This window comes from Artibeus jamaicensis, unplaced genomic scaffold, assembly GCF_021234435.1.
Source record: "Artibeus jamaicensis isolate MK-2021 breed Jamaican fruit bat unplaced genomic scaffold, CSHL_Jam_final scaffold_3151, whole genome shotgun sequence".
Taxonomy (NCBI): Eukaryota; Metazoa; Chordata; class Mammalia; order Chiroptera; family Phyllostomidae; genus Artibeus; species Artibeus jamaicensis.
Window position 1 is genome coordinate 285214 of NW_026522037.1, and position 27164 is coordinate 312377.

Consider the following 27164-nt stretch of genomic DNA (forward strand, 5'->3'; position numbering starts at 1 on the left):
CGGCTGGCACACAACGGCCGCTCAGTGAGCCCATGGGCAAGAAGCAGGTACGGGAAGGGCAGAGCCCGGGGGCGGCTTGGGGGGCAGAGAGGGGGAGGTGGAGGGGCCTGGACCCTGGCCCTCAGCGTCCCCGAGGCAGGGCTGGTGCCAGCGTCCTGGTGAGGACGATGCCCAGCTGGGCCGCTGGCTGCGTCCCTGTCTGTCTCCTCTGCTTCCTGGGCTGGTGCGGCTGCTGTTTTTGTTCCTCACCCAAAGGGAAGCCAGCAGGAGCTGACTCTGCAGGCTGGCAGTCTGAGCCCAGCGTGGGGACCTCACCCACATTCTGGCCCTGCCTGCTCCACATACTTCCTCTGTGGCCCTTGGCTCCTGCCTCAGTTTCCCCCTCTACTGCGAGACAGAAGCCCACCCCGCCCCAGGCAGAAAGGTTGCATGGTCCTGGGCGGAGGTCAGGACGGGCAGGGGTCAGGGCTCCCGTCTCGGGCAGAGGGGGCTGGGCCCTTGGGCTGGTGTGTGACCTCCCAGAGAGATGCCCGGGTGAGTCATTTCCTCTGCCGCCGCCTCCGGAAGCCGAGGGCCGCCTGCTCGGTTCCCAGAACACAGTGACAGTGGACACAGACCGGCCACTCAAGAGATAAATAAGCCCATGTCCCCCAGAATAGCTCGGCTGAACTGGAGGTGGAGCCCTGAAATACCCTGGCTGGGGCAGCCTGGCCAGGGCAGCACCACTGGCAGCAGGGGGAGCTGGGGGCGCACCTGGAGGGGCCGCCAGGTGCCCCATCCCAGTGCTGGTGTCTGAGGCCTGGGGGTGACTCAGGGGCCAGCTGGGAACATGGGGCCTCACAGATACATGTCCTGACTGTGCCTGGGGCAGACTCCGCCCCTGCCCTGTGGCCCCGTGGGAGGATGTGGGCCTGGCTCACCTCACCCGTGGGGGACGCCCACAACCACTCCGGCAGGGGGCTGGCCCAACATGGTGGCCGGCATTTGAAGGACAGCAGCTTCATACAAGTGAGGGTCCCCCAAGCCTGGGAGGTACGGCAAGGCTGAGTGAGGACAGGAGAGGGTGACATCAGCTGCGGCCAGCTGATGCACCTGGGCCACCGACCAGGGCAGAGTCCAGTCCCAGGGACCCTCGGACCTGCACCCAGGACGGCAGACCAGCACCACCAGCCGGCTCGCATATCGGAGTGCGTGCGCTCCGATACTTTTCTGTGCCCTTCGAGCGGAGTGGATTGCTTCCGGGGGTAACACATCAGAAACGTGCCTCTCAAAGGGGACGTCTTTCTGAGCCTGAGCCTGAGCCTGTTAGTGCCCTGGCGTCACGCAGAGCGGGACAGGTCTTCAGACCTGTGTTCCAGAACCAGTCGGGAGGTACTTACATCCACCTCTCCTTGGTCGATGACGTAGAAGTTGTCGCCTTCGTCCCCTGAAACCGCAGAAAAGACACAGTCTGCGTGATGAAAGGACACAGAGGCTGCGCGCGTGTCTTGCCACCGCCCCGCGCTGCTTCCTGACCCACTGCCGCCGCCCCCGAGTCTGCCCGCCATCCCGGCCCCCCCCCCCAGGTTGGTGCAGCTGCCTGTTTGGGCAGAGAGACAAGCGAACAACGTGGTGTCAGCTCGTCAGACACCACATTTCATGAGTGGCTTTTCCCAAGACACATGATGAGAGTTTCACACGCATTGTTTTCTGTTGGGAATTCCTTCAGCGAACAGCCCGAGGGTCCCTGCTCGGTCCCCCCGGGGAGGACAGGGGCGCACCTTGCTGGATGACAGTCTCCCCGGCGATGTGGGTGACAGGGAACATGGCGTCGAATATGTCGCTGAAAAGAAGACACAGAGGGTGTGAGCCCCGCAGGGGCCCCCGAGTCAGACCCACATCCCTCCCCTCCCCCCAGACTCAGTCTTGTTGGAACAGGGGCAGCGGGGGGCAGGGTGGGGGGAGCGGACACAGTCACCTAAGTCACAGAAGGAAAGAAAACCCTTCCCGCCCCATCAGCTTCTGTGCCTGGACGGGTTGGCTGTTCGGGGTTTACAGACACCAGGTCACAACGTACGTGCCGCTATGAACGCCACTCACAACAAAAGCAACAAGAGGCGGTGGACACTTCTCGTGTCCACATGGGGGGCTTCTGATCCTTGTGGTTTTAAGCCAAAGCTCCTGACGTTGGCCACTGGGCCACCTCCAGTAACAAGGAAAGCAAGCGTCAGGCCGGCAGCACTACTGCACCACCCTTCAAAGTCTCACGGTGAAACATTTCAGATGCCAGAGGCACGGGGTGGTCAGAGCCGGGACGCGTGTTCCTGCCCAGGTGGCGGAGGCTGTGCGGCGGGGCCCGAGACCCAGTGCCCCAGTTTGGGTGTAGGGTCCCCCACTGTGGGGTGGGGTGTCCCTACGCTTTCCTGAGGTTCCAGTAATTCTTCCTGAACACTGACGACTCAGGCTGAGCACGACTTACTGCCATGAAATCTTTTTTAAAAAAATGTGGACCTCCAGCTTCCCTGGAAATATCAGAGATCTGGCCACCTGGGCCCACACCACAGGGCAGAGGCCACTGAGTTGAGTCCCCACCCGCTGAGGCCAGGCCTCCCCTGGTCCGCCTGCAGGGACCCGTGGGCCTCTCCACCCAGGGGCTGGGCTGCAGAGTCGGGGAAGGACCTGACTGTCGCGTGGATATCAAGGTGCGGGGACACCTGAGCCAGGCTCACGGCCACTCCCACCAGGTACAGATCCAGCTGCTGCTCCCCAGACACCAAAACACAGGCCTAGAGCCCGGGATGCTTCCCAGCAACACCTTTGTCCCCACAGAGGGACAAGGGTCCCCCCAGCTTCCAGGAGCTGCACAGGCAGGCAGGGGGTCCCAGGTGCAGCCCCACAGCTGCCCAGCAGGCCAGTGGCTGAGCCTCAGTTTCCCCCTGTGGACCAGGCTCTACACACAGCAAGTTCCTGAGTGGCCCCAGCACCTTGGCGGCCGGGGTGCATGTGCTCCATCAGTGGCCACGCCCCATGTCCCCTGCACACAAGGACCTGCCACCCGGACACCGTGTTCCTTCAACTGGGTGGGGGCATCAGCTGCCAGCCCCAGCTGGTCCTGGACATCCTCCCTCCCCAGCCAGAATAGCCCCGTATCCCGGCCAGCTCCCTCTGTCTCCAACAGCTGGGGCACAGTGACCCCAGGTGGCCGGCACCTGCAGCCAGCGACTGCCACAGGGGGGACAGCATGACACAGAGTTTACCAGACACAGCAGCTCTGAGGGGAGGGGAACTCCCTCCCTCTGTGTCTCTGTCCCTCCCCTCCTGCCACAAGCGGCCACTACCCCGCCTGCTCCGTCCTGTGGCAGCAGCTCCCGCCGGCAGCCAGAACCACGTGGAGCAGAGGCGGGCAGAGCCCATAGGGGCGGGTGGGCCCATGTCCTCCAAGCCCTGAGCTCCTCTCAGGGACCACAGGAAAGTAGGTCCTGACCCCTGGGTAGTGGGGGGGTCAGGTGGCAGAATGGGCCAGGACAACCAGGAACCAGGACGCCTGGGCTCAGGCCCCAGCCCTGCTGCCCACTGCCCTGGTCAGCTCTGCCTGGGCACTGAGACCATGACCCCGCCTCCTCAGGCTGCCGTGGGGGCAGAGCGCCCACAGGTTCAAGTTCTGGGACCACTGTCTGCCTCACGTGCTGCCGGAACCCACCCCCCGGATTGGCACCCCCAGCCCCCGCAGAAGCTGCAAGGCAAATGGGCAGAGGGCTGGCCTCCCCGCCAGGCCACGCCCCGCGTGGGAGAGAATCTCAGACCTGAAAACAGTGCAGTACGTAAAGGTCCGTTGGACTTCACCTGACTCTGAAATGTTGTGCTTTAAAAGACACCACTAAGAAAACAAAAAGATCAGATACCAACTGGGAGAGACGTTCGCAAGCCCTGTGTGCTGGAAAGCGCTCTGAGTACACACAGACCTCTGGGAGCTGCACCACCAGAGGACCAGGGACTCAGAAAGTCAGCAACGCTCTGAGCAGACGCTCTGGGAGAGGGCCCGCCCGCAGCCAACACCTCACTGGTCAGCAGGGACGCGTTCACAAACTCAAAAGACAGTGCCGGCTCGGGCAGGGACCCGGAGACCCAGGGCCCCACACGTCACCTGGCAGACAGGACTGTCAGAGTGGCAGTCACTCTGGACAGCAGGTGGCTTCTTTAAAAGTTAGACATGAAGTAGCCAACGAACCAGAAATTCCACCATTAGGAATCTGCCCCAAGGGACAGGAAAACACGTCCCAGGCAGACACACACGGGGGCCACAGCCCTGAACCAAAGGCAGTGGGGGAAGGACCTCCCGAGCCGCTCCCTCTGCAGCCCAGTTCAGCCTCCATCACTTCGAGGACTTCGTGTCCATGGTCAAGAAGCTGCAGCACTTTCTTACCATCGAAAACAAGGACTGAGTTACTGGGGCAGAGGAACAGAGAGGGGAGGGGTGCCCGGCACGGCCCCCAGAGCTGAGAGCCCCACCCAGGCGGCCTGCACGCTGGGCCCCGGCAGCTGCACCATGCGGCGGGGCCTCCCCCCGACAGCTGTTCCTGAGTCAAAGCGCATCTTTGTTTCCCACTCTTGGCAACTGTTGCTTTCTCTGAAGGACCAGCACAGACCAGCTGTCTGCCCGCCCGGGAAGGGTGGGTCCTCAGGCACGGGGCTCAGGGCAGGAGGGAAGCACAGACCCTGGGCTGGGAGGGTCCCTCCCTGGCCCTGCCGCCCCGCCTCCTCACCTGCCGCCTGCGCCCGAGGGCCATGAAAGGGGACTGGACGCAAACCGACAGGCAGGGCCCTGCTTAGGGCAGTCCTGGCTAGACCCCGGGTAGACGGGGTGCAGTGGAGTGGAGGATCACTCAGCCTTAAAAAGGGACGGACGTGCCCCCCACCATGGCCTGCACAAGCCTCAAGGGCCCCGTGCTGAGAGGAGCAGGCTGGGCACAGTGCGCACGCACTGTCCTACCCCACTCGTGTGAGGTACCCACGCTGCCAAGCTCACAGAGATGGCAGGTGGGGGGGACCGTGGGCCGGGGGAGGGTGGGGAGACTTCACGGGGACCAGTCTGAATGCGGGAAGAAAGCGTTCTGCAGACAGACGAGGTGACAGCAGCAGAGCAGCGTGACTGTGCTGACGCTCCCAAACGGGACACCCAGTCACAGCTAAACGGAGGGTTTTGCATTGTATTTGCTTTATCACAAGGAGACAGTTACGGGAAAAATGCCAACTTCTGCACGACAAGAGAACGTCATCCACGCCGGGACGGGTGACCCCAGAGGAAACGCTCATGCTTCTTGTTCGATCCTCAACGGCCTGACTCTGCTCGTTTGCAAATAACCCGTGAGAATTCAAGGGAAGAAGAAGACAAGCCAGCGAACCACCACGAGCAAAGGATGAGTCGGTGACGCGCAGCCCGACGCAGGTGACCACACGGCGTGAGGAGCGCACTGTCCACCCCGAAGGAGCCACTGAACTCACCCCCGCAGCTGACCGGCCACATAACGTGCAGCCCCCCGTCCCCATCCTGTCCCCGCACAAAGTGACCACATGGCCCCTGTTCGGAGGTTAGCAGTTCGGGAGGGTGGAGCGTCACCAGAGAGCAGGGGCCTCTGAGCACAGAGCCCAGACGGCAGGTCCGGCCACCGGGTGCAACCTCCCCTTGAGACGGACGAGTGAGGTTGGGGCAGCCACGCGCAGCCCACGTCGAGGGGCCACCCCCCGACACGTCTTTCCAGATGTGCAGCCAGCCCCTGCAGCCCGAGTGCACAGACCGCTGGGGAAGGAACAAGCACGTGTCCCCAGAGAATGTGCCAGAAACTGTCACCACAGGGAGATACCATGGATGGCCCTTCTGGTTGCTTCCTGAGCATTAAAAAATAAAACAAACCAAAAAAACACAAAAACCATGGCTCCCCACAGAGTGTGTGGCCCCGGCCCGAACTCAGCTCATCGGCACCCGCTCCCCGCACCACCCACACCTCAGCTTCCGGTGCAGGTGGGGAGCGTGTCCTCATGCTGAGGGCACCCGGAGACGCACACCACCACACTCCAGAGGTTTTCAAATGCTGCGACCCCAGGCCAGATCCCCGCAGGCTGCTCGATGGTGGCCCCAGGGTGGGGGAGCCCCAAATTCTTTCTCTCCTAACCCCACGGCCATGCACATCCTGTGGGCCTTGGTGAGCGAGTCCCGGGAACCCTACCACAACAGACTCCATCAACAAGCCTGGATGCATTGCCCAGGCCAGTCCAGTGCCGCCCATCCGGACCAGGGTGCAAATTCCCGCTTCTCCCAGGCCCAGCGGGGGGCCTTGAGCAGTGTGCTTCCTCACTGTGTGCCTCTCTGCCCAAGGGCACCAGGACGTCACTGGCCCACACCGTTCTAACATGAGGGCGGCACGAGACTGCAGGCTGGCTCTGCACACTCCAGGTGGGACAGGGCGGCAAACTCCAGCCTCCCACCCAACACGTGTCTAAACACCCAGGTTCACGTGGCCGCAGTCCGCGAACCCCGAGGTCTCTGCCCAGAGGGAGCCTGGCTTCGTCCAAAATGAAAATCCAATTCTCTGCATGTTCAAGCCATTAGGCACCTCCTCCATGCAGCCCTGTGCTTTCCAAACGCTAGCTGCCTTTTCTAGTCCTGCTGAAAGGGAAGCATCCGGCCCCCACACCGGAGCCCAGGGGGAGGGGGCAGCGGGCAGGGTGGCGAGGAGGCCGAGGCTGGCCCCCGGAGCTGCATGTGAACGCGCAGACAGCGTGTTTTTCCCATCACCTGGGGACCCGCGCCAATCTGTGGAAAAACAGGCTGCAAAGATATGCGGGTGCGAGGAAGAGAGGACAGACAACAGGAGACAGCTGCGCTGGGGCGGCGCTGCAGCCAGAGGCCTGTTTTAATTAGAGCTGCCGAGAGCCCGGCGGCTGCCAGGACAGCCACAGGGCGAGGCGCCCTCCCCACGCGCCGTCTGGCAGCCCGGTAATGAGGCCCCGGTGGAGGGCCCGGGGCACAGAGCGCTGCCACCCACCCCACGCGCTTCCTCCTAATCACCACACCCGGCTCCCGGGTGAGCACACTGGTCGCCAGGGCCCTGGCCCGGAGGGAGCTGAGTGAGCCCAAGGGCCCCCCAGGTCCCCCCACCAGGCCAAGGCCATGCCCTCAGGGCCAGGCCAGATTCACGGCACATCTCAGGGCTCCGGCACCCATGGGCCACCTTCCCCTGACCAGCGTCCCAGGAAGGACCTGTGTCTGCCTTTGCTCAGTAGCTGCACCTGCCGCCTCCCCAGCCACTCGCCTGGAGAAACTCACTTCGGCAGAAGGTTGTGCAGGGCCACCCAGGCACGAGGATGCCCCGCTCCAGCCCCAACTGGGACAGGTGCTGCCTGGCCGGGAGCGAGGGGCAAGGGGCGTCCCCTTTTTGGCCCCAGAAACCCTCTCCTGTGAAGGGAGGTAAGCGCAAGCTGGCCGCAGAGCCTCCCTGCTGGGTCCTGGGCCCCAGAACAGCCTGCTTGCCTTCCTCGGGCCCAGGGTGAAGCAGACGGTGACATAGGGGAGCGGCCTCCAGGACACTGCAGGCCCTTCCACACACAGCACTGAGGCCAGCTGTTGGGTCCAGGTGGATGACTGGGCCAGCGCCGGGGGAGCAGAGCGGCAGCTGGGAAGAGGCCCCCTGACCCCACCTCCCTGCTCAGCCAGAGGGTTTCCAGAGAGATGGTGGTGGTGATGGTGGTGATGGTGATGGTGGTGATGGTGATGAGGGTGATGATAATGGTGATGGTGGTGATGGTGGTGATGATGATGGTGATGATGTGCCCATGGACACGACTGCACTCCTTCCCCCTGAGCCCCCAACACGACAGAAGCCCCCCGAGCAGGGACCATCACTCTCCAGTGACTCTTGAGGACACTAAGGCTCAGATGATACCATCACACAACTTGCGAATTACATCACACAACTTGCGAATTACATCACACTACTGGCTCCTTCCCAAAGGCACTTTAACACGCCTGAAATCAGGTGGTGAGTGTGCGTGTGCATGTGAGCAATGCATGTGTGCCTGTGCTGAGTGCGTGTGCGGGTGTGTGTTTAAGGCCGCTCCAGCCCCACACTCAGCATTTAGGGCTCGCTTGTCCTCGCTCACTGCCATGGCCAAGCCGGCCGGAGCACGCGCCCCACAGTCTCAGACCGCCCGGACACCAGGGTCCCCACCCAGCCAGGGCGAGGCCTGGGTCACCACTCCGACCCTGCTTCCCCTCCACGCTGCCCACATCTGTCCTCACATGGACCCCAGAGACTCCTGGTGGGGCCCTGGCTTTGCCAAGACAGGTGGTGTGGCCTTGAGCCCAGGACAGCCCTCCTTACTTGCACAGGGGGAAACTGAGGCTCTGCACCACCCTCACGGGCCCAGAGAGAGCCTTCGATAAACACCGCCCAGGAGTGCGGCCATCCTGTGAGAGGAGGCATGGCACGGACGGTGTGCAGCCACCCAGAGCTGAGCTGCGTGAGCAACTCTTCACGAGGCGGCTCGAACCCAGTGCCACCTTCTCTCCACACCGAGTGTTGCCCCAGGAAGTGAGAACGGCCTGGAGGGAAGACGCCTGCACACATGGGAAGGAGCAACACGACCAGCCTGTGGCGCAGGTTCACTGTCTTCAACCTGAATCCAGCAGGGGGGCCACTAAGCAGAAAGGTGTACTTGGCCCCCAGTCCCCCACATGGGTTTATTTGCAAAGGAATGTCCTGGCGGGGATGCGGAGGCGGCGGCGGCAACAGCCTCAGTCCGGTGGGCCCGGCGCCCTGCCCACTTGGAGAGGACAGTGCTGCCCGAGCCAGACTGCAGCCGAGGCCAGACAGAGCGGCCTGGCCCGGCGGCGGGAAACCTGGGAAAAGCAGCTGGTTTGGAGGCCGCAGGGGACACGTCATGTGAAAGGTCGCGAGGCAGGCCCCTGCCCACTGCCTCCGGAACGGCTTCCTGGACTGTCGGCCTGTTTCTTTAGGGGCTGTGGCCAGAAAAAGGAGCCCGTGGGGGTTTCAGATGGAAAGTGAGCTTTCCTGTGTGCAAAACAAAGGACCTGGAGCACCACGCGGACAGATGAGAGCGTTCTTTCCACGCCGGCCTGGCCAAGAGGGATTTTCAAGCCCGCCATCTGCTTCCTCCACTTCTTGTCCACCTGGCTCGCCGAAAGAACAGTCCGAGTTCCGCAAATGTGAGGCCAAAGGCCCGGGACCCAGCGCACGCAGCCGGGTGCCGGAGACACAGTCTCACTCAGCTGACACTCGGACCAGGCAGGCCCTAACTAAGACTTTTTTACTGTACCAGCTAGTGCTCCGGGCTGGTGAGGGGTCAAGGAGTTTGCCTTAAACACGGCTTCCCCTGGAGGGAGGGACAGCTGGGCTCACAGGGAAGGGGGCCTGGCTGTAGGCTGCACGTGGAATGACCGTCCAACCCCACGCCTCCACTCCAGGTGTGTGCCCAGGACCACAGGCCCACAGCAGCAGATTCAAGTAACCAAGAGGCAGAAACAACCCCGGCGCAACCAACAGACAACGTCGATGAACCCGATGTGGTCCCCCTGTGCCACCACAGAGTGTCACCCCCCCCCCAGGGACTCAGGCACACACAGCACAGGTGGACCCTGGAGCCGTCCCACTCAGGGAAAGACGCAGGTCATGCACGTCACACACTGTGAGATTCCACTCCTAGGAAAATGCCAGAATGGGTAACCCCACGAAAACAGAAAAGGGTCACTGCACACCCAGGGCACACCCCCTCCATGAGCAGGCACCAACAGGCGACAACCGGGCTGAGCTGGGCCGGTCAGTCCCCCCTCACCGAGGGCCAGCCTCAGGGTGAAGAGTGGACCAGTGGCTGTGTGGCCACCGGCCACGGGCAGGAGCAGAGACCTCCGCCTGAGGGTGGGGGGCGTCCGTCTGCAGTAAGGGGGCCGGGCGCCCAGGGGGAGCAGCCCCGGGCAGTCTGCAGACAGCTGGCCGTCCACTCTGGGCCCGGCCACCTTTCGGGTTTGGAGCCATGTGGAGGCAGTGCCCACCCAACCCACACTCGAAAGTGATGTTCATCTCCAAGTGGAAACAGTCAGAACAGGTAAATGTCTGAGGACAGACAGAGGGCGGGAGCAGCTGGGCCAGCCCCCACTCGGACAGCTCAGCGCAGAGCAGGTGCAGCCAGCACTGGAAGACATGGGACAAGCCACCCACGGGGATCTGGGCAAAGATGGTGGCGGGGACCTTCCCCGGCCAGGCCTGCACATGGGGGCCACAGGTGGGGGCCTACAGTTGGGGGGCAGCTCTGGAGTGGGCGGCCCTTCACTCTCAGGAACCGCCTCTGCTCTGTGGCACTGCTGCCCCCCAGGCAGGTGGCACCGTGACCCAGGGCCGTGACCCAAGCGGCCCGAGAGGGGCTGTCAGCTCCGCGCCACTGCCCTCAGGTTCCTACCTCCTCTCGTTATCGTCCAGGTGAGCGAACAGCACATTCCTGGAGATGGCCTTGGCCAGTGCCGTCATGGTCTTATAGTCTTTGGGGATGACCTGTGGGGACAGCAGCAGTCAGTCTTGTGGGTGCCCCGAGGGCCAGTGGCTCAACCCCGCAAAACTGTGACAGGCCCCGAATTGGCCGTGGGGCTGTCAGCTGGTTGCTGGCCGGCGATGGTGAAGACGAGAGCTTGCAATGTCAGTTTAATAAACAAACCAGAACGAACAGAACAGAGCCCCGGGATGGCCCAGAAGTGGGGTCTTGGTGGACCGGCTCCAAGGGCCTCAGAACATCAGCAGACGCCAGAGGAGCTCCGGTGCCCAGGGCTATCATGTCGTTGCTGATTTCATTCTTTCACTGGTTTTTAATGCAGCAGATGCTTGTTTAAATATTTGAAAAACAAAAAAAGAGACCAGCTGACCTGTGCTTGGGGCCACACGGACCTCCCTGCTCTGGAGGAGGAGAAAGGGGCGGTGGGAATGGTGTCAGGTGGGGGGGGGCTAGACCCCCGTTGGCCAAGCCACTGCACAGGGTGAGGGAAAATGTCCCCACTGGAGACTGGGCTCTTGTCCAGCGAGCCACACACGGAACAATGCAAAGACCTGGCACCTCAAATGCTGTGGATTCTCCCTTAAGGGACCCGAGCGGAAGGCCGGACGAGCCACCGCAGAGCCCCCTCTGTGAGCTCAGCCACCTGGACCCTCTGCCGGGCTGGAGGCGGCAACGGAATCCCAGGTGCATGTGCGCACCACTTTTAGGGACTCGGAACACCCCTCCGCCCGCAGCCCAAAGCCTGACACCTGTCCCTTCCCTGAGCCTGGTGGGGTCACAGGCAGCCCTGGGCTCAGAGGTGCCAATAGGCACCACCACCAGCAACCTCGACCCCCGGCTGCCCGCCCCGGCCCCAGGCCCTGGACCCACCTTCCGGACGTAGGACACAGCATCCTCCTCTGTGTACACCTCGGCGCTCACGCCCCCACGGCGGCAGCGGGCTTTCACCACGGGGTTTGGCAGCGTCGGGGAGGCCTCCTCATCATGCGAGTCGGACTGGGAGGCTGACTTCTGAGCCAAAATCTGTCTGTTCTCTTCCTGGGGGACGGGGTGGGGGGGCGGAGAGCAGAGTGGGTGAGACCATGGCCACCTCGGCCCAAGCCCCAGGGACTGACGGCACACCCAGCCAGGGGCTGGGAGCTCGGGGGCAGGGGGAGAGGATCGGGATGCACGGCCCCCACCCCATGACCCACCTGCCAAGTGCGTCCCTGGAGAGGCCAACATGGACTTCAAGGCCCATTTCAGCATCACCTCCAGCGAGAAGCCTTCTGATCCCCTCCCTCCCACCGCCAGCTAAACGTTTTCCGTCCTGCCTGTGACCCTGCCCCACCCAGGGGCGGAGCTGCAGCCCTGGGGGAAGGAATGACCAATGGCAAGAGTGGACCAGCGGACTGACGAAGGAGAATGAAGGACTGAACGAAGGAACGGAGTCAGAACAGGCGCTGGAGCCCCGGGACACGCGGGGCTTGGAGGTCGCGGCCACCAACCACGCACCACTGCAGCAGCTGCTGGGACTCAGAGCCGGGGACCACATGGCGGGGCCACAGGGCAGTGAGAAGGCGCCAGGCCTCGGCCACAGCTGCTGTGCTGTCCACATCCCCGCGGATGGCGCCACAGAGCTGGCGGCCCCTGAGTGGGCCTGGAGCTAAAGAAGCCAGGAGCAGGGCGCACAGACGCCTGAGGCTTTCATGAGCGGCTCCGCAGGTTCTGAAGGTTCGCAGACGCAGCTGCTTGGAAACCCAGAGATGATGCCGCAGGGCGGCCCGCAGTCCCCTGAGGCCACCAGAGGCCACCTCCTGGTCTCCCGGGGGAATCAGCAATGGCACCTGTCCTGGCCCAGGGACAGTTTTCCATCTTTGGCAGCAAAGGGTCAGCGTGGGCAGGGCGCAGGCGGCTCCACACTGCAGGTCTGGGCGCAGCGGTGACTGTGTTTTCTGGGTGGCGTCCGGACCCTGCCCCCTCTCAGGGTTCCAGCGAAACCTCATGCTTTGCTGGCCCCCTTCCCGCCTGCCGTTTCCAGGCGGATGACTTGACTAAGCGGCAGGGGGCGGGGTGGGGGACTCTCCACAACCACCGCGTGGGAACCGCGTGGGAACCGCGTGGGAACCGCATGGGAACCGCATGGGAACTGCGCGTTCTCCGAAAGCACGAGGCCAGCGTCTGCTCTGGCCCAGGCCGCACGGCCCCAGGGATGTCCCCATGGACACCCTGGCCCATGAATGGCGGTCACTGTCTTCTGACCACATTTTTCCCACACAAGGAGGGTGGACGCAGACCTCCAGCAAAGGAAGGAAATGAGGCCGTGTCCTAGTGAGGACACAGCTGCCCTGTCTCTACTCAAGGGGGTTTCTAGGGGCAGCTAATCACGCAGCCGAGCACCCCAGATGTGAGGCCCATGGAACGCCCCTGGGAGGAGGTGTCTGCGCAGCCGAAGACCTGGGTCCACGTGGGGTGACGGTCGCCAGCCCCACCTGGGAATCACCTCCTCTGGTGGCCGCAGGTCAAACAGAAAACTGAGGGCTGCAGGCCCAGGGGAAACTGAGGCCCAGGAAGGGCAAAGGACGGTGGCTGGCAGGCACCTGGCAGGTGTTCATGTCGAATGGATGAACTAATGAATAAAACCTTTTTGGGGAACAACTGCCACTATATACCTAGGGACACCCTGAGCCCAAATTCTACTTCTTAAAAAACAGCCTAGGGGCCCTGGCTGGTGTAGCTCAGTGGATTGAGCACGGGCCTGCGAACCAGAGGATCGTGGTTCGATTCCCAGTCAGGGCACATGCCTAGGTTGTAGGCCAGTTCCCAGCAGGGGACCTACGAGAGGCAACCATACATTGATATTCTCTCCCTCTCTCCTTCCCTTCCCCTTTAAAGATAAATAAATAAAACCTTTATAAAAAAAAAAAAAGCCTAAGGGACAGTGAGATGACGCATGAAGAGATACCTAAACCAAACGTTCTCTGCAGTGTTTAAAAAGATTTTTCATCCCACGAGCAACAGTAAGAAATTGCATAAATCAGTTTAGAGACATCTGTGTAACAGACCACTCAGCACCATCAACTCGTGGCTTTAATGACAATCAGCCATCATGTCAGTGACCATTAATATTAGGTTTAAAGAGCCAGAAAGCAGGGCCCAGAACTGCAGGCACAAATCATCAAGAGAACGAAAAGACAAGCCACACACCGAGAGAGCGTCTGGGAGAGGCGCCTCCGAGGATGCATGTGCAGGGCGTCCGAAACCTTCCAAACCCGACAGTGAGAAAACCAGCATCCCAGCTGGACAAAGGCCTGGCCAGACCACGCCCCCAGGGGTACACGGGACAGCAGACAAGCACGTGAGGAGACACTCCTCCTCCCGCGTCACCAGGGCGCTCACTCACTGCCGGTGGGGGGTGCAGGCGGGCAGCCCCTCCGAGGGCGGCCGTCCATTTCTCACAAAACTAAGCAGACTTTCACCGTGGGGTCCACGGGTCCCACTCTTTGATGTTTACCCACAAGGTGTGAGAACTCACGTCCCCGCAGAAACCTGCCCACAGGTGTTTCCTTCAGCTTTATCCACGCCTGGATGCAGCAGGCGGTGGGCAAGCTCCGCAGCCCGGCCTGCAGGGGGCGCCCTTCAGCCCTGAAGGGAACTGACCTCTCAGCCACCACCAGATCCGAGGGACCCCCAGTGCATGTGACTCGGTGATGAAAACCAGGGTGACGAGGCTGCATGACTCCAAGTGTGTGACGTTCTGGAAGAGGCAACACTGTGAGGATTACAGACAGATCCTGGGTGGCCAGGGGCTGCGGGGCGGGGAGAGGGGAGGAACAGACGGAGCTCCAGGGGCTGTAGGGCTGGAGAACTAATCTATCGGGTCGGCTAGAAAGTCTGCATGGGTTTTCCATGAAGTAGAAGACACGTTTTTCATTTCCACCAATAACTTTATGGACTTGGATATTTCAAGTTTGTCGCCCGTGTGGTAGAACGTCAATTGTTCTCAACAAACGTCTCCGTTTGATCGCTGTCGACTTCAGCTGGTCTACCTGACCCTAGAGCAGCTTCCGTGCTCCGGTACAGATTTCTCCAGCGACGAATCTCCAGCCCGAAACTTCACAAACCACTTCTGACACGTTTGCTCAGTCACACCACCTTCTCCACACACTGCACAAATCTCTTTTCGCATTTCAGTGGCATCTTTACCTTTCTTGAAATAATAAAACATAATATACCCAACATGCTGCATATTTTCTTCCACCTTCGACATTAAAACGGCTGCACAAAAACTCATCAATGTTGATGTTTTATTTTAAATTCACGCTGATGTGACAGCTGTCACAATACAGTCTAACAAAATTGTTTTGAATGAAGTTAAAGACATGTAAGCTCCGCGGGAGCCATCATACCAACTTTTTGGTGCACCCAACCTTCAATACTTTGATGACAGGTGTGTGACATTGTGTATCTGCCCAAACCCACAGAACTGTACAGTTGCAGAGTGAAGCTTGATGTCACCTCGCCAGTTAGTAGCAATTCGTCACCATTTGTAACCACTGCCCCACATGAATGCAAAGCGCTTCCAGTCAGGAAGCCGGGGAAAGCAACAGGGGAACTCCCCTTTACGCTCAACTTGTCTGTAAACCTGAAACTGCTCTAGAAAGTAACGTCTGTCAATGTTCTTTTAAAAGCATCACTTAGGTCCTGGCGGGTGTGGCTCAGTGGTTGGAGCACCAGCCTGCAAACCAAAGGGTCCGTGGTTCGATTCCCAGCCGGGGCACATGCCTGAGTTGCAGGCCAGGTCCCCAGCAGGGGGTGCATGGGAGGCCACCGCACATTGATGTTTCTTTTCCTTCTCTTTCTCCCTTCCTCCCTCTCGAAAAATAAATCAATAAAATCTTTTTATAAAGCATGTTTAAAGATTCATATCAATAGATAAATATAATCACGTAGGATAAGAAGTTAAATAGAGCGCAGCATACGCAAAGTAGCTCATAATACTGAGATAACGATGGAGGGTGCCAGGTGCACCCTGGGAATTTGGGGGACGGTTTAGGAAGTGCATGAGTGTCACCATGATGCTGCACACCTGAACCTAACACAACACGATGCTGGATGTAGATTATGATTGAAAACTAAAACTTAAAGAAAATGAAACGAGTCCATGCACAACATACATGGCGGACCTGCACGTGGAAAGCGTATTTTTTCTAGCATCGGTGAAAGAAACCAAAGACCTGATTAAACGGAGAGGTGGCCCGAGTTCCCAGGCTGGAACGTGGCCTGCAGTCGAGCCACCTGCCTCCCCGGACGGACTTGCACCTTCGGTGCCTCCTGACCTGAACCCCAGGAGCACTGCCCGGTCGCTGCCAGTGGGGCCTCTCTGGCCCAGCCCAGGGAGGCAGAGAAATGGCAATGGGCAGAACAGGAGCACAGATGGAAAACACCTCGCTAACTCGGATACTCGCTACAGGACACAGTCATCAGACGGCGGACGTCACCACAGGGCGAGGCCCCCGGCGGAACAGCAAGGCCAGACCCAGACACTCAGTCCTGTGGCTGGTTAATGGCTGGCGAAGGTGTGCCCTGATGTGGGGGAGAGCTGTACACGCAGCCTCAGCACAGAAGCATGGGCTGTCCCCACCCACTGACACACGGGACCTCAACTGCAGCAACCGTGCTCTGCGAAAGGTGTCGCTCAGAGAAGGAAGAGACAAGCTACGAACGAGAAGACATCGGCGCGTCCAGTATCTTGGAGAGAACCTGAGTCCCCGTGTTCGAGGGCACCCGTTTGAGATGCAGAGAGCCCTGAAACCCAGCGGCAAGGAAACGACCTCGTAAAAGTGGACAGACACTTCTCCAAAGACCTGCCAATGGCAAATAAGGACATGGACAGGTACCGGCCCAACCTCGGTATCCCCAGAAAATGCAAACTGACTCCCGCTGAGGCTGCGCGACGCCCACCGGCAGGGCGCTGCCCTGGGCGGTGTTGCCCCCACGCCACACCACAGAGGTGGGACTCGCACACACCTGGGCCCTAAATTTTAACCTGCAAAGGTCAGGCAGTGGGGTCCCTAGGCCCACTCGGAGCCCCAGCTGTCTCCAAGGTCAGCGGAGGGAAGAGAACTCAGTGTGGCATCTGGTCACACTGAAGCCACATCCACATTCCTGTGCGTAAGACTCTTCCCAAAAACCCCAAAGGACGAGCACAAGGGGGGCTCGAGAGGAAGCGGGCAGGGGTGGGGGAGAGAAGTTTCTTTCCCACTCTGCTCTTAAGTGGTTAGTGCTGGACTTTGCCGCACGAGGCACGGCCACTGTTCCCGGTAAAAACGACGAGCAATCCTAACATTCTGATTCCTGCTCCATTTCAACTATGCACGGCACCGCCTACTGCCCGTCCATGACCTCATCACCCCCACCTGGACCTCCCCGGGGGCTGCCGTGGACCTGGGAGCTCCGTGCCCTAAGTAGTGGTGGGACAGACAGAGGAATGGACAGACAGACAAATGAACAGACAGACAGAATGCTCCACTACAGTTTCCCTGCCAGACCCTCGGGAGTTCAATAAACCTGATTTATGCCTCCATCTGCCATCCACGGGCATGTGCCGAACCCCGAGACGGAGTTGCGGACCCATCAGGGCCCAGCGCGGCCCTTGGCCTCCGGGAACAGTGACATGAGAGGCACACGACCCGCTCCCAGCAAAGCCTCCCAGAGGCCGGCCCAGTTCTCCCGGCTAGGTGTGTCTGCCACTCCCGAAGGCGAACGCCACATGGCTTGTCTGTCTCACTAGGGACCAGGGAGTCGGCCCTGGATCACGGGTCGTCTGACCGGACAACAGGGGCAAACCTGCTGCCCGGCCCACGTTTGGGAGCAGGTGTGGCGCCCACAGGGAGGGGCTGACACGGCCGTCGCAGAAGCCACTGCCGGCCAGGACTTGGGGAGGCAGTGAGAGTCGGCCACCCAGGACACCGCGAGCTCAGGCGCCGGACCCAGTGCCTGCCCGGGACACCTACACGCAGCCTCTGTTTCCCCTCCGACCGTGTCCTTCTCTCCAAGGCGTCTGTGAAGGAAAAACCAGCCGAGAGCCGTCAAACGGCAGCAGAGGGAAAGTGGGAATTACGGCGGGTCCCCGGGAGGGAGTATGCCATGGCCACAGGATGCCGTAAAAATGCCACGAAGTGGATGGAGAGCCATGTGAACGCCACCGAAATGGACACTTAACAGGGGTCAAGGTGGTGCACTTCGTGTTATGTGTGTGTTACCACAGTAAAATGGGACTGGGAAGAGAAAGCAAACAAAATGCAGGTGCGCTACAGTTATCCACAGCCCTGGGGCGGGGGTGGGGGGGTGCAAAGCAGGAGAGTTCTCAGGAGACAGAGGGCTGGCCGCAGGGAGGGCGGCGGTGTGTGTTGTAACACAGGGACCTTTCCCCCCGGCACCAAAAGGCTCCATTAGAAGGACGACAGCGTTGTCCTTAAGGTCGTGTCCCAGGCTGTGGCTCCCAGACACGCACACGATACTTTACCCCCTTGAGCTCCGCCTCAGAAAAACTGGCCCAAGACGACGCCCACACTCACCGAGGCCTGTGCGCCGGGTGCCGAGGTCAGCAGGCCAGGGCAGCGCCCGGGGAGCCGGGCCATCCCGCTGGTCCGTGTGGCCTCCTCGCACCTTCCTGCCTGGACACGGCTTCCGGCCTGGCTCTCCACCACCCCGCGTCCAGCTTCCGGGAGGAAAGCCCATTTCCTGGCCCCTTATCACCACACAGCCGGCTGGCGGGGCCCTCACAGTGGATAGACGCCTGTGGTGCAGGACCCTCGGGCCGTTAGATTTGAGGTTCGCCGGTCATTTGAGAGTCCACTGCAAACTGGACGCGCCCACCGACAAAGCACACGGACGACTTCGGAGGCTTCACAAAGCCCACCTTGCCCCCCAAAGCCTGTGCTCGTCAGCTCTTACAGGAGAGAGACGAGAACAGCCTGTGGTCTGAGCCTGACACCCGACGGGGTCAGACGTTCTCTCCAGCTGAGAGGTAATGGCCGCGTCACCACTGCCCAGTCCCGGTGTCCCCATGGGCAGTGGCTACGCTCAGTGTAGGCCTCCCACACCCCCTGCCCACACTGGGAAGGCAGTGGCCAGGGTGGAACTGTGTCCCCGGGAACAGGCCTGGGTGGAGCCCCGGCCTCAGCACCGCAGCACCCGACCGTGTTTGCAGCCGGGGTCTTGACATCGGAATCAAGTTAGTGTAAGGGCGTCAGGGGCCCTAATCCAGGGTGACTGTGTCCCTACAAAAGGGACCTGCGATGCAGGCAGACAGGTGATGCACCTAGGAGTCCAGGATGCCACAGACCACCAGACTCGAGGAGACAGTGGCGCCACCGTGACCTCGGCCCCAACCACCAGCACCGAGGACGTTGCTGCTGTGGAAGCCCCAAGTCTATGCAGTCCCAGCGAACTGGCCCAGCTGCCACAGTGACCAAGATCTAGAACTCGAGGCCTCATCAGGTCTTTCCCTCCCAGAGGAGCAGCAGGAACAGCTCGGTTTGAAGCAAGACTGCAAACACCAGCTGTGCCCAGGCCGCCCCACCAAGGTCCTGACCTGCCCCAGGCAGGGGACAGGCCACCTCCCAAGGCACGCAGGGCCACTAGCTGCCCAGCCTCAGTCCCCACCCCGGCCTCTCCCCTGAGCCCCAAACCCACAGCCTTCTGGATAGCGCCCACCTCCATGTCTAAGGCTGAACTCTCAATTTTTCCGTCCGACCCTGCCTGGTCCCACAGTCCCCTTCTTGGCAAGCAGCACCCCACTCCCTTGAGGGCCCAGACCCAACTGCAGGAGTCTCACGCTGGGCGCCTCTCCTCACCCCACACCCAGTCCATCCCCAAGACCTGCAGTGTGCCCCCAGAGCCACTGAAAATGCCCTGGGTGCAGGGTGCCCCCAGCCGGCACCTCCTCCCAGGTCTGGCCTGGACCTGCCATGGCCTCTTGCCAGGGTGCCCCGCCCTGGATGGCCAGGAAGTCGCAGCCTATGAGACAAGCCTCGTGGCAGGGCCAACCAGAGACAAGCCCAGTGAAGTAGCTCTAGTCACAGCCAAGCTGTGGTTTGAGAAGCTTAAGAACAGCCCTGATCCATGTGGCTCAGTGGCTTGGGTGTCATCCCACAAACCTAGAGGTTCTGGGTTCAATTCCCAGTCAGGGCACATGCCTGGGTTATGGGCTAAGTCCCCAGTAGGGGGTGTGCAAGAGGCAACCAATTGATGTTTCTCTTGCACATCCATACTTCTCTCCCTTTCTTCCCCTCTTTCCAAAAATAAATAACAAATAAATCATTTTTTAAAAAGAGACAGAAGGTTAAAGACACACCTGCCTGATTCTCCCTCCCCAAACACGAGGGAGCCAGCAACCCCCCATGCCCTGTCCTCTGTGGCCCTGCTCGGGGACCACGGCTCCTCCCGAAGGGGCCTCAGCAGTAACCACAGTGGACCGAGGCCACAGGACCATTTCCATCCACCCACTGGAGAACAGCTTTTTAAGTTAAAGCAGCCACAGCAGCTCTGCCTGGGCTCCGTGGGGGCCGCAGCCCCTCCCACCAGAAGCACCAGCAGCTCCGCTACTGAAAGGCCCCGCCGAGGACGAGGGGAAAGAAATGTGCACACAAGTGTCAGCGAGGCGCCCAACTGCCCACGCGTGCAGGGGGGCGACCAGAGCACCGCGAAGCCTGTGTGACCGCCCCGCCGGGGCGGGCAATGGACACAGGCGCGGCAGCGGGGGAAGGGACGGCGACAGCAGAGTTTTGTTTCTTCTTTCTATTCCTGCACGTTTAAAATTTTCCTTAAAAGGCACACGTCGTTCTAAGATGTTTTTCAACAGGTTGCTCTAGAGGGAATTGCCTCGTTTCCTGGACCAGGCTCTGTGCCCGAGGGAGGCCCCTGGGCGAAGGGGAACAGCGCAGGGCCGGCCTCAGGGACTCAGAGGGGCTTACAGCAGACCTGAGCCTGAGCTGGGTTCCATCCTGTCCCCATTAGACAGGGACAGGGACAGCTAAGTGGTGACGGACAGGCCATCACCCTTAGGTGGCACCGGAGAGCTCAGGGCAGCGAGCTGCATGACGGAGGTCAGGGCACGTGTCCTGGCCCTGCTCCCGACTGTCCTCCCGCCGGGGACCAGCAGGGCGTCTCCCTCCTCAGAAGTGGGGAGCAGGCCTGGGCCTCTGCCTCCCCACCGCACGTCTGGGGGGCATCTCCCAGGAATGCAGGTTAACAGGGCTCCCCTACATCACACTCGGATGGAGCCATTTTCTTCCCCCCAATGCCACCGGCGTCCATGCCCGACCAGGTCCCCCTCTGTCCCTGGCGGTGAAACTATCAGAGGACCTGTGAGCTCCCCGCACCGTGAGCCGCCCCGCAAATGTGAAACGACAGCGGGCGGGCCACACTGCCCAGAGAAGGATGAGGAGCAGTGAGGGGCGCAGGAAGCGGCGGCCCACTGACCTTCTCCAGCTTCTCGAAGTGCTCGCGCAGGAAGCGCATGGGGCGCTCGGGCTTGGCGACGCACAGGTGCACGATGCAGTCCTTCAGCACCTGCTGGACGCTGTGCCTCTGGACGTACAGCTCGCAGCCGCGCAGGCTCTCGTCCTCCTCCAGCGGGTGGGCTGGCGGCGAGGCCATGGTGCCCTGCGTCCTGCCGAGGAAAACACCCGGGGCCTCAGCGCCGGCGGCCGGAGCCCCCGACCTGAAAGCGCACGCAGCTTACACGTGTCCTGAGCCTGGTCGACGTGGTCAAAAACAGTGACCAGCACGACGTGGTCCACACACTTTATTTTGCGCCGCCGGAGGTCTGGCTGAATTGTCACCAGAAGGCCAGGCCTCACTTCTAGAGAGATCCCTGTGGGGGCCTAGGGGGACCCTGGGTCACGTGCAGGGCTGAGAATGCCCCTGCGTGTCCGGCCGCAGCTAGGCGGGCCCACCTGCGTCCACCTCCCCCCTTTGTACGGGCAGCTGCGTGATAGGTAAATAGAGTCCGCTGGCCGGACCGCCTGGGGGTCCCTCTGCGAGATCTCGGGGAATGGGAGGTGGAGGGGGCCTGTCACAGGGCTTGGTGGAGCGGGACGCTTATTTGAAAAAGAAAAAGGAAAACAATCGCGACCAGGCTGAGGGGCTTCTGGAAGAAGGGACCCTGGAAGACAAAGGCGGCGGTTCTCAGCCTGGCGGTTTCAGACCCGGGCGCAACGACCAGCCGGGAACTGGCCGCATCCGCGGCGGGGACTCAGGCCCGCCCCCGCCCCCAGGCCTCCTCACCACCTCCCCAGCCTCCGCGCTCCCACCCAAGGCCCGCACCTCCTCTCTGCTCCTCCTCCCCGCCCTCCTTCCCGGTGCCTCTGAGCCCCTCCCCAGGCTCCGCAGACCCTGGTCCAGGCACCGGGGCAGGGGCTCCCCAAAGACCCACGTTTCCCAGAGCCTCCCAGCCGCCGAGGCTCCCAGCTCCAGGCAGTCCGGATGCCGGCGCACACCCTACCCCAGACCCGCTTACCTGGGTGCGCTGTGCCCGAGGCTGGAGGCGGCTGCGCGGGGACGCGAGGACGCGGGACGAGGGGAGGGTGAGCGGTCCCCGCACTGCAGCAGCACCGCCTTCCTTCCGCCAGCCCGTCTCGGCGCCAGCTCCCCCCACCCCCATCACAGGACTCCTGCCACCGCTCCCCGCCCGCACCCAGGTCTGTCTCCCCCGCTCCAGCTTCCCACCTTATCTCCCCAAGGACCAGCCTCTTCCTCCCCGCTCGGCATTCGGGGGCGTATTACACAGAGCCCGGCCAGACCTCCAGAGCCGTGGGCAACCAGGCCAGGACCACCGCCCTGCCCTCTGCTGCCCGCAGACCCTGTGCGTGCCCGCCCTGCCCTACCTGGCTGCAGCCCTGGGGCCCGGAGGTGCCGGCAGTGCAGCCCCCAGTGAGAAGCCCCCAGGACTGTATGAGACCAGCGTTGTCTAGGGCGCAGCCTCGGGGTTTTTCACTGTAGGCCTGGGATGTGAAATTTCACAGAGTTTGCCACATAATGCCCAAGTCCGCTTTAATGAAGCATCACCCTGGCAAGGGTTTGGGGGACGTGCTCCCCACGGTGGCCACCAAGAAATTGGGGTGCTCAGGTGTGCTCAGAAGCAGGTGCTCCCAGCCCTGCCGGCGGCCCTCAGAGGAACCAGGTGGCCAGGCCTGGACCCCAGACCCACAGGCATGGGAGAGCCTGGGTGTGTGGCTTTAAGTCACCAGGTCTGTGGGAGTTTGTTAGGCAGCAGCTGATGAATAATTCATGGGGGAAGCAAGAAGAAGAGGCCCAGCTTCGCGGCTGGGCTGCCAAACGTTTGGGAAGGCAGCTGCAGGGCTCCCATTCCCACCGGACCACCGGTCCCCCAGTGGGCTGGGGCTGGGAGGCGGGGCTCTGGGGTGCGGCCCTCATGAATGGCATTAGTGTCCTTACAAGAGACCCCAGGAATTTCCCGCTTCCCTTCCACCACTTGAGGACACAGCAAGGAGGATCCGTCTAGGACCCAGGCAGGGGCCTCACCAGCCTGGAACCCGCAGCACCCAGTCTCTCTGGCCTGCAGCCTCGGTCTGGGAGACAACTGTCCGTTCTGTACGAGCCCCCGGGCTGCAGCCCGAGTGGACTCAGGCAGAAGGGAGCGGGCAGTACAGAACGCCACACGTGAACTATATGGTAAAGATAAAGATTAGCCCTGACCAGGGTGGCGCAGAGTGGTTGGTGTCGTCCTGCAAAGTGAAAGGTCGCCAGTTTGATTCCTGCTCAGGGCACAGGCCTGGGTGGCGGGTTGAGCCCCCAGTCAGGGTGCGTGCGAGAGGCAGCCAATCGATCTTTCTCTCTCACATTGATGATTCTCTCACATCTCCCCGTCCCTACCACTCTCTCTAAAATCAAAAGTAAAATAAAAGTAAAAATATTATGAAGGAACAGACATTTAGGGATCAGAACAGAGAGTCCACAAATAAATCCCAATATTGACAGGGATTTTCTTTTGACAAAAGCAGCATCGGAGGGGACAGTGGTAACTAAACCACAGTTTGCTGAGAATCCAGAAGATGGTGAGGAGAGAGTCAAGTTGAATCTGTGTGGCTCTTTGTACAGATGAATTGAGATTTCAATACAAATGCTGACACTGTAAATTCAATAAAAGCTGGGAAAATGTTGTACAGTCTTGGGGCAGAGGACACCTTTCTAAGCATGACACAAAATCCAGGAACCAGAAAAATGTAGAACTTGGCATTTTCAGCTACGTAACAGTGAACATTTTCTGCCTTAAGAAATCCATTCAAAAGGCAAACGAACTCTATTGACAATACCCATCACAAAGGGCTGCTAGCTCCCTCAGCACGGAGACACCCAACCTCACTCGCAACGAGGACACTGCAGGCTAAACCCACACACTGACACTATCTTCTACTTGTCAGATGAGCGAAGCCCCCAAGTCTGAGACTGCTGTGTGGCCGAGGTGTGGGAGACGGGGCCCCCCAAACGCACCGGCGATGGGGGGCGGAACACAGACGGGCGTGGAGTGCGACCTGGGAGAATCTTCTCAAACGCTGAAATGCACGTGTCACCTGAGCTGGCAGTTCCACTTGGGTTCGTTCATCAATAATTGTTTATCTTTGGGGGTTTTGTTTTTTACATGTATTTTATTGATTATGCTATTACGGTTGTCCCATTTCCCCCTCTTTTTCCCCCTCTTTTTCCCCCTCTGCCCTGCACCCACCACCCCCGTATTGCCCCTCTTAGTTCATGTCCATGAGTCGTACTTATGAGTTCTTTGGCTTCTCCATTTCCTACACTGTTCTTAACCTTCCCGTTTTCTACCTACCATCTATACTACTTATTCTCTGTACCTCCCCCTGCCCCTCCCCTCCCCACTGATAATCCTCCATGCGATCTGTTTCTGTGGTTCTGGCTCTAGTTGTTTCCTTAGTTTATTTTTGTTTTGTTTTTTTAAGGAATGAATTTTTTAAAGGTTTTATTTATTTATCTTTAGAGGGTAAGGGGAGAGAGGGAGAGAAATATCAGTGTGTGGTTGCCCCTTGCACACCCCTCTCCAAGGACCCAGCCCGCAACCCAGGCATGTGCCCTGACTGGGAATCGAACTGGCAACCCTTTGGTTCACAGGCCGATGCTCAATCTACTAAGCCCCACCAGCCAGGGCATTTTTTAAAAAATTCTTGTTCCCTCATTCTGTTCTGCTTAAATGTTTATTTCTTCCTTCTGCTCCAAATTGTTGATTTGAGTTCTGGTTTTCCTCCCATCACTATTGGTTCCTTGTACATTTTTCTTTATTTCACTTTTTATAGCCTTCACTTTTTCCTCTATTTTGTGACCATACTTAACCAGTTCTGTGAGCATCCCAATTACCAGTGTTTTGAACTGTGTGTCTGATAGGTTGACCGTCAATTAGTTGTATTTTTTCTGAAGCTTTGCTCTATTCTTTCATTCGGACCAATTTTTTTTTGTCTTGGCGTGCCTGTTATATAGTAAGGGGTGGAGCCTTAGGTGTTCACCAGGGTGGGGCAACCCACTTCGCTGGGTTGTGACACTGTACAAGGGGGAGGGGTTGGGGAGGGGTCAGAGAGGGAACAGTACTGCTTGCTCAGCTTTCTGCTGGCTTTCAGTCCTCTCCCCCACTTCCCACAAACAAATTGGGCCCTTCTGGTGCTAATTCACAAGTGGGTCGGTTTGGGTGCATTTTAGGACCCTGTGGGTCTCCCCAGTGAACTCTCCTGTGAGGCTGGGAGTTTCTCCTGCCGCCTCAACCCCCACAGGTGTTTTCAGTCAGAGGTTTTGGGTCTTTATTTCCTACTGGAACCCTGGATTGCAGATCTGTCTCTCTCCCCAGTTGTTCCTCCCAGCTTTTCCACAGGCAAATGTGGGACCACCCTGGTCCTCCAGCTGCTGCCTTGCCGAGAGTCCTCTCTACCCCTCCTACTGTCTGGATAAATGTTTAACTCCTTGGTTGTTGGACTTCTACACAGTTTGGTTTTCTGGCAGTTCTGGTTGTTTTTTGTTTTTAAATTTGTTGTCCTTCTTTTGGTTGTGCGAGGAGGCACAGTGTGCCTCCCTACGCCTCCATCTGGGCCCAAAGTATATTTATCAATGACTTGATCAAATGTCTCAGACCTCTTCACCATCCCTATGGCTCACATTTTCAAAAGGCAAGTCCAGGGACACACATGCTCAGCCAGCCAAGGGCCCAGCCACTGCCCACACCCTACTCCTCACAGCCGCCCCCTCAGATCACACCTCCAGCGTCTCCCCAGGAAGCCTGCCCCTCAGAGTCACAACTGCATCTGCCTGTGTGTCCCCTGATCACCTCTTTCCCCACCGGTCACCAGCAGCAGCAGACGGGACGGTGGCACCTGCTTTGGCGCACCGCTGAGTCCCGGGCTGCACGTGCCTCCCACGGTGTTTGCTAGACAGAACAGAGTCAAGCGAGTGTTACTTGCCAAAATCGTTTTATTGCATTGTTTAAACACTTCATACTACCCGGAACAGGATGGACATCCCCTCTTTTTAATCTATGCTCACCAGCTCTTTATTCCTCCTCTTCCTCTTCCTCGGAAGAGGAGGGGGCACATTCTCCACCCAGACACACACTCGGACAGAGCTGCCCCATCTGACAACTGCAGAGGTCTCCAAGTTCTGTGTCTGTGCTAAGATGCAAACCCAGCATCGCCACCATCACCACTAGTGTCCAGTCCTGTGGGATGGCAGAGACACATGCAGGCAACAGGGCCCGGGAGCAGCCTGGGCAGGAGAGACCCATCCTCTCTTCCAGGTCCTGCTCTCCACCTGCTGTCCCCAAACGTGCTTACCAGGGTCTGGCCTCTCCCACTTCAAAGCAGCTCTGGCAACTAGAATTTCCAGAAATGTATCTTCTCACTATTCAGGAAGCCTGAAGTCCGACATGGAGGTGTTGGCCCCCCTGAGGGTGGGTGTCAGGGACTCTTCCAAACCCCCGTCCTCGTGGTCGCCTGGTGCTCACCCTGCGTGGTGTCTGTCCCCGATGTCCCCCTTCGATAAGAACACTAGTCCCACTGCATGAGGGCCCGTCCTAACGACCTAGTTGGAACTTTTGGATATCAGCCCAGGCCCCATCTCTAACTAGGACCTCCTTTCCGGTCCTGCGGGTCAGGACTCTGAAACCGATGTGCACTTTGGGGATCGCAGTTCAGCCCCTGACACTCCCACCGCAGGGAGCCTCTTCACGGTCCATCGCCCGGTGAGTCCTGCAGACAGATCCATTTCCAAGGCCCGTCTCAGAAGGAAAACACAGGTAGCGCTTACTGGGGGCGACCCAAAGACACTCACAAAACATGAGGATCATCTATTGGCACCGCTACTGTACCAGACAAATGTCAGCAACAAAGAGAGGCCACGTTCAAAGTAAAGCTTCAGGGGACAGCGCTGTGCTGTTTGGAAACTCATTATACGCAGTGTCTCGGGCGCGAGGTGGAGGCTGCCTGGGCCGGGCTCGCCGCCCTCCGGGGGCCCGGGCGGCAATGCCCTGGCGCGGCGGGGTCTGGCGTTCGAGGACGCGCAGCAGGGCGGTGCAGCGGGCCTCGCGCGCGCCAGGCCACCTCCCCTAGTCGCGGGGCCGCGCCGGC

General features: G+C 60.0%; 1 protein-coding gene across 4 annotated transcripts in view; it reads right to left on the reverse strand.

The window, feature by feature from the left end:
- PRKAR1B (protein kinase cAMP-dependent type I regulatory subunit beta) overlaps positions 1-22144 on the reverse strand; it is a 42914-nt gene extending 20770 nt beyond the window's left edge. Inside the window, exons 1-6 of one of the 4 annotated variants that reach the window (XM_053656930.1) lie at positions 22043-22144; positions 21004-21193; positions 11407-11574; positions 10450-10541; positions 1761-1822; positions 1380-1426 (exon numbers count right to left, since the gene is read on the reverse strand). In XM_053656930.1, coding sequence (XP_053512905.1) covers positions 1380-1426; positions 1761-1822; positions 10450-10541; positions 11407-11574; positions 21004-21180 — 546 coding nt within the window. In that variant the 5' untranslated portion in view covers positions 21181-21193; positions 22043-22144. Of the gene's footprint in view, positions 1-1379; positions 1427-1760; positions 1823-10449; positions 10542-11406; positions 11575-18095; positions 18178-21003; positions 21194-21849; positions 21868-21958; positions 22009-22042 lie in introns of those variants that run through there. The other 3 variants (XM_037137859.2, XM_053656931.1, XM_053656932.1) reach the window with 3 other exon arrangements.
- Between the last annotated feature and the right edge of the window lie 5020 nt (positions 22145-27164).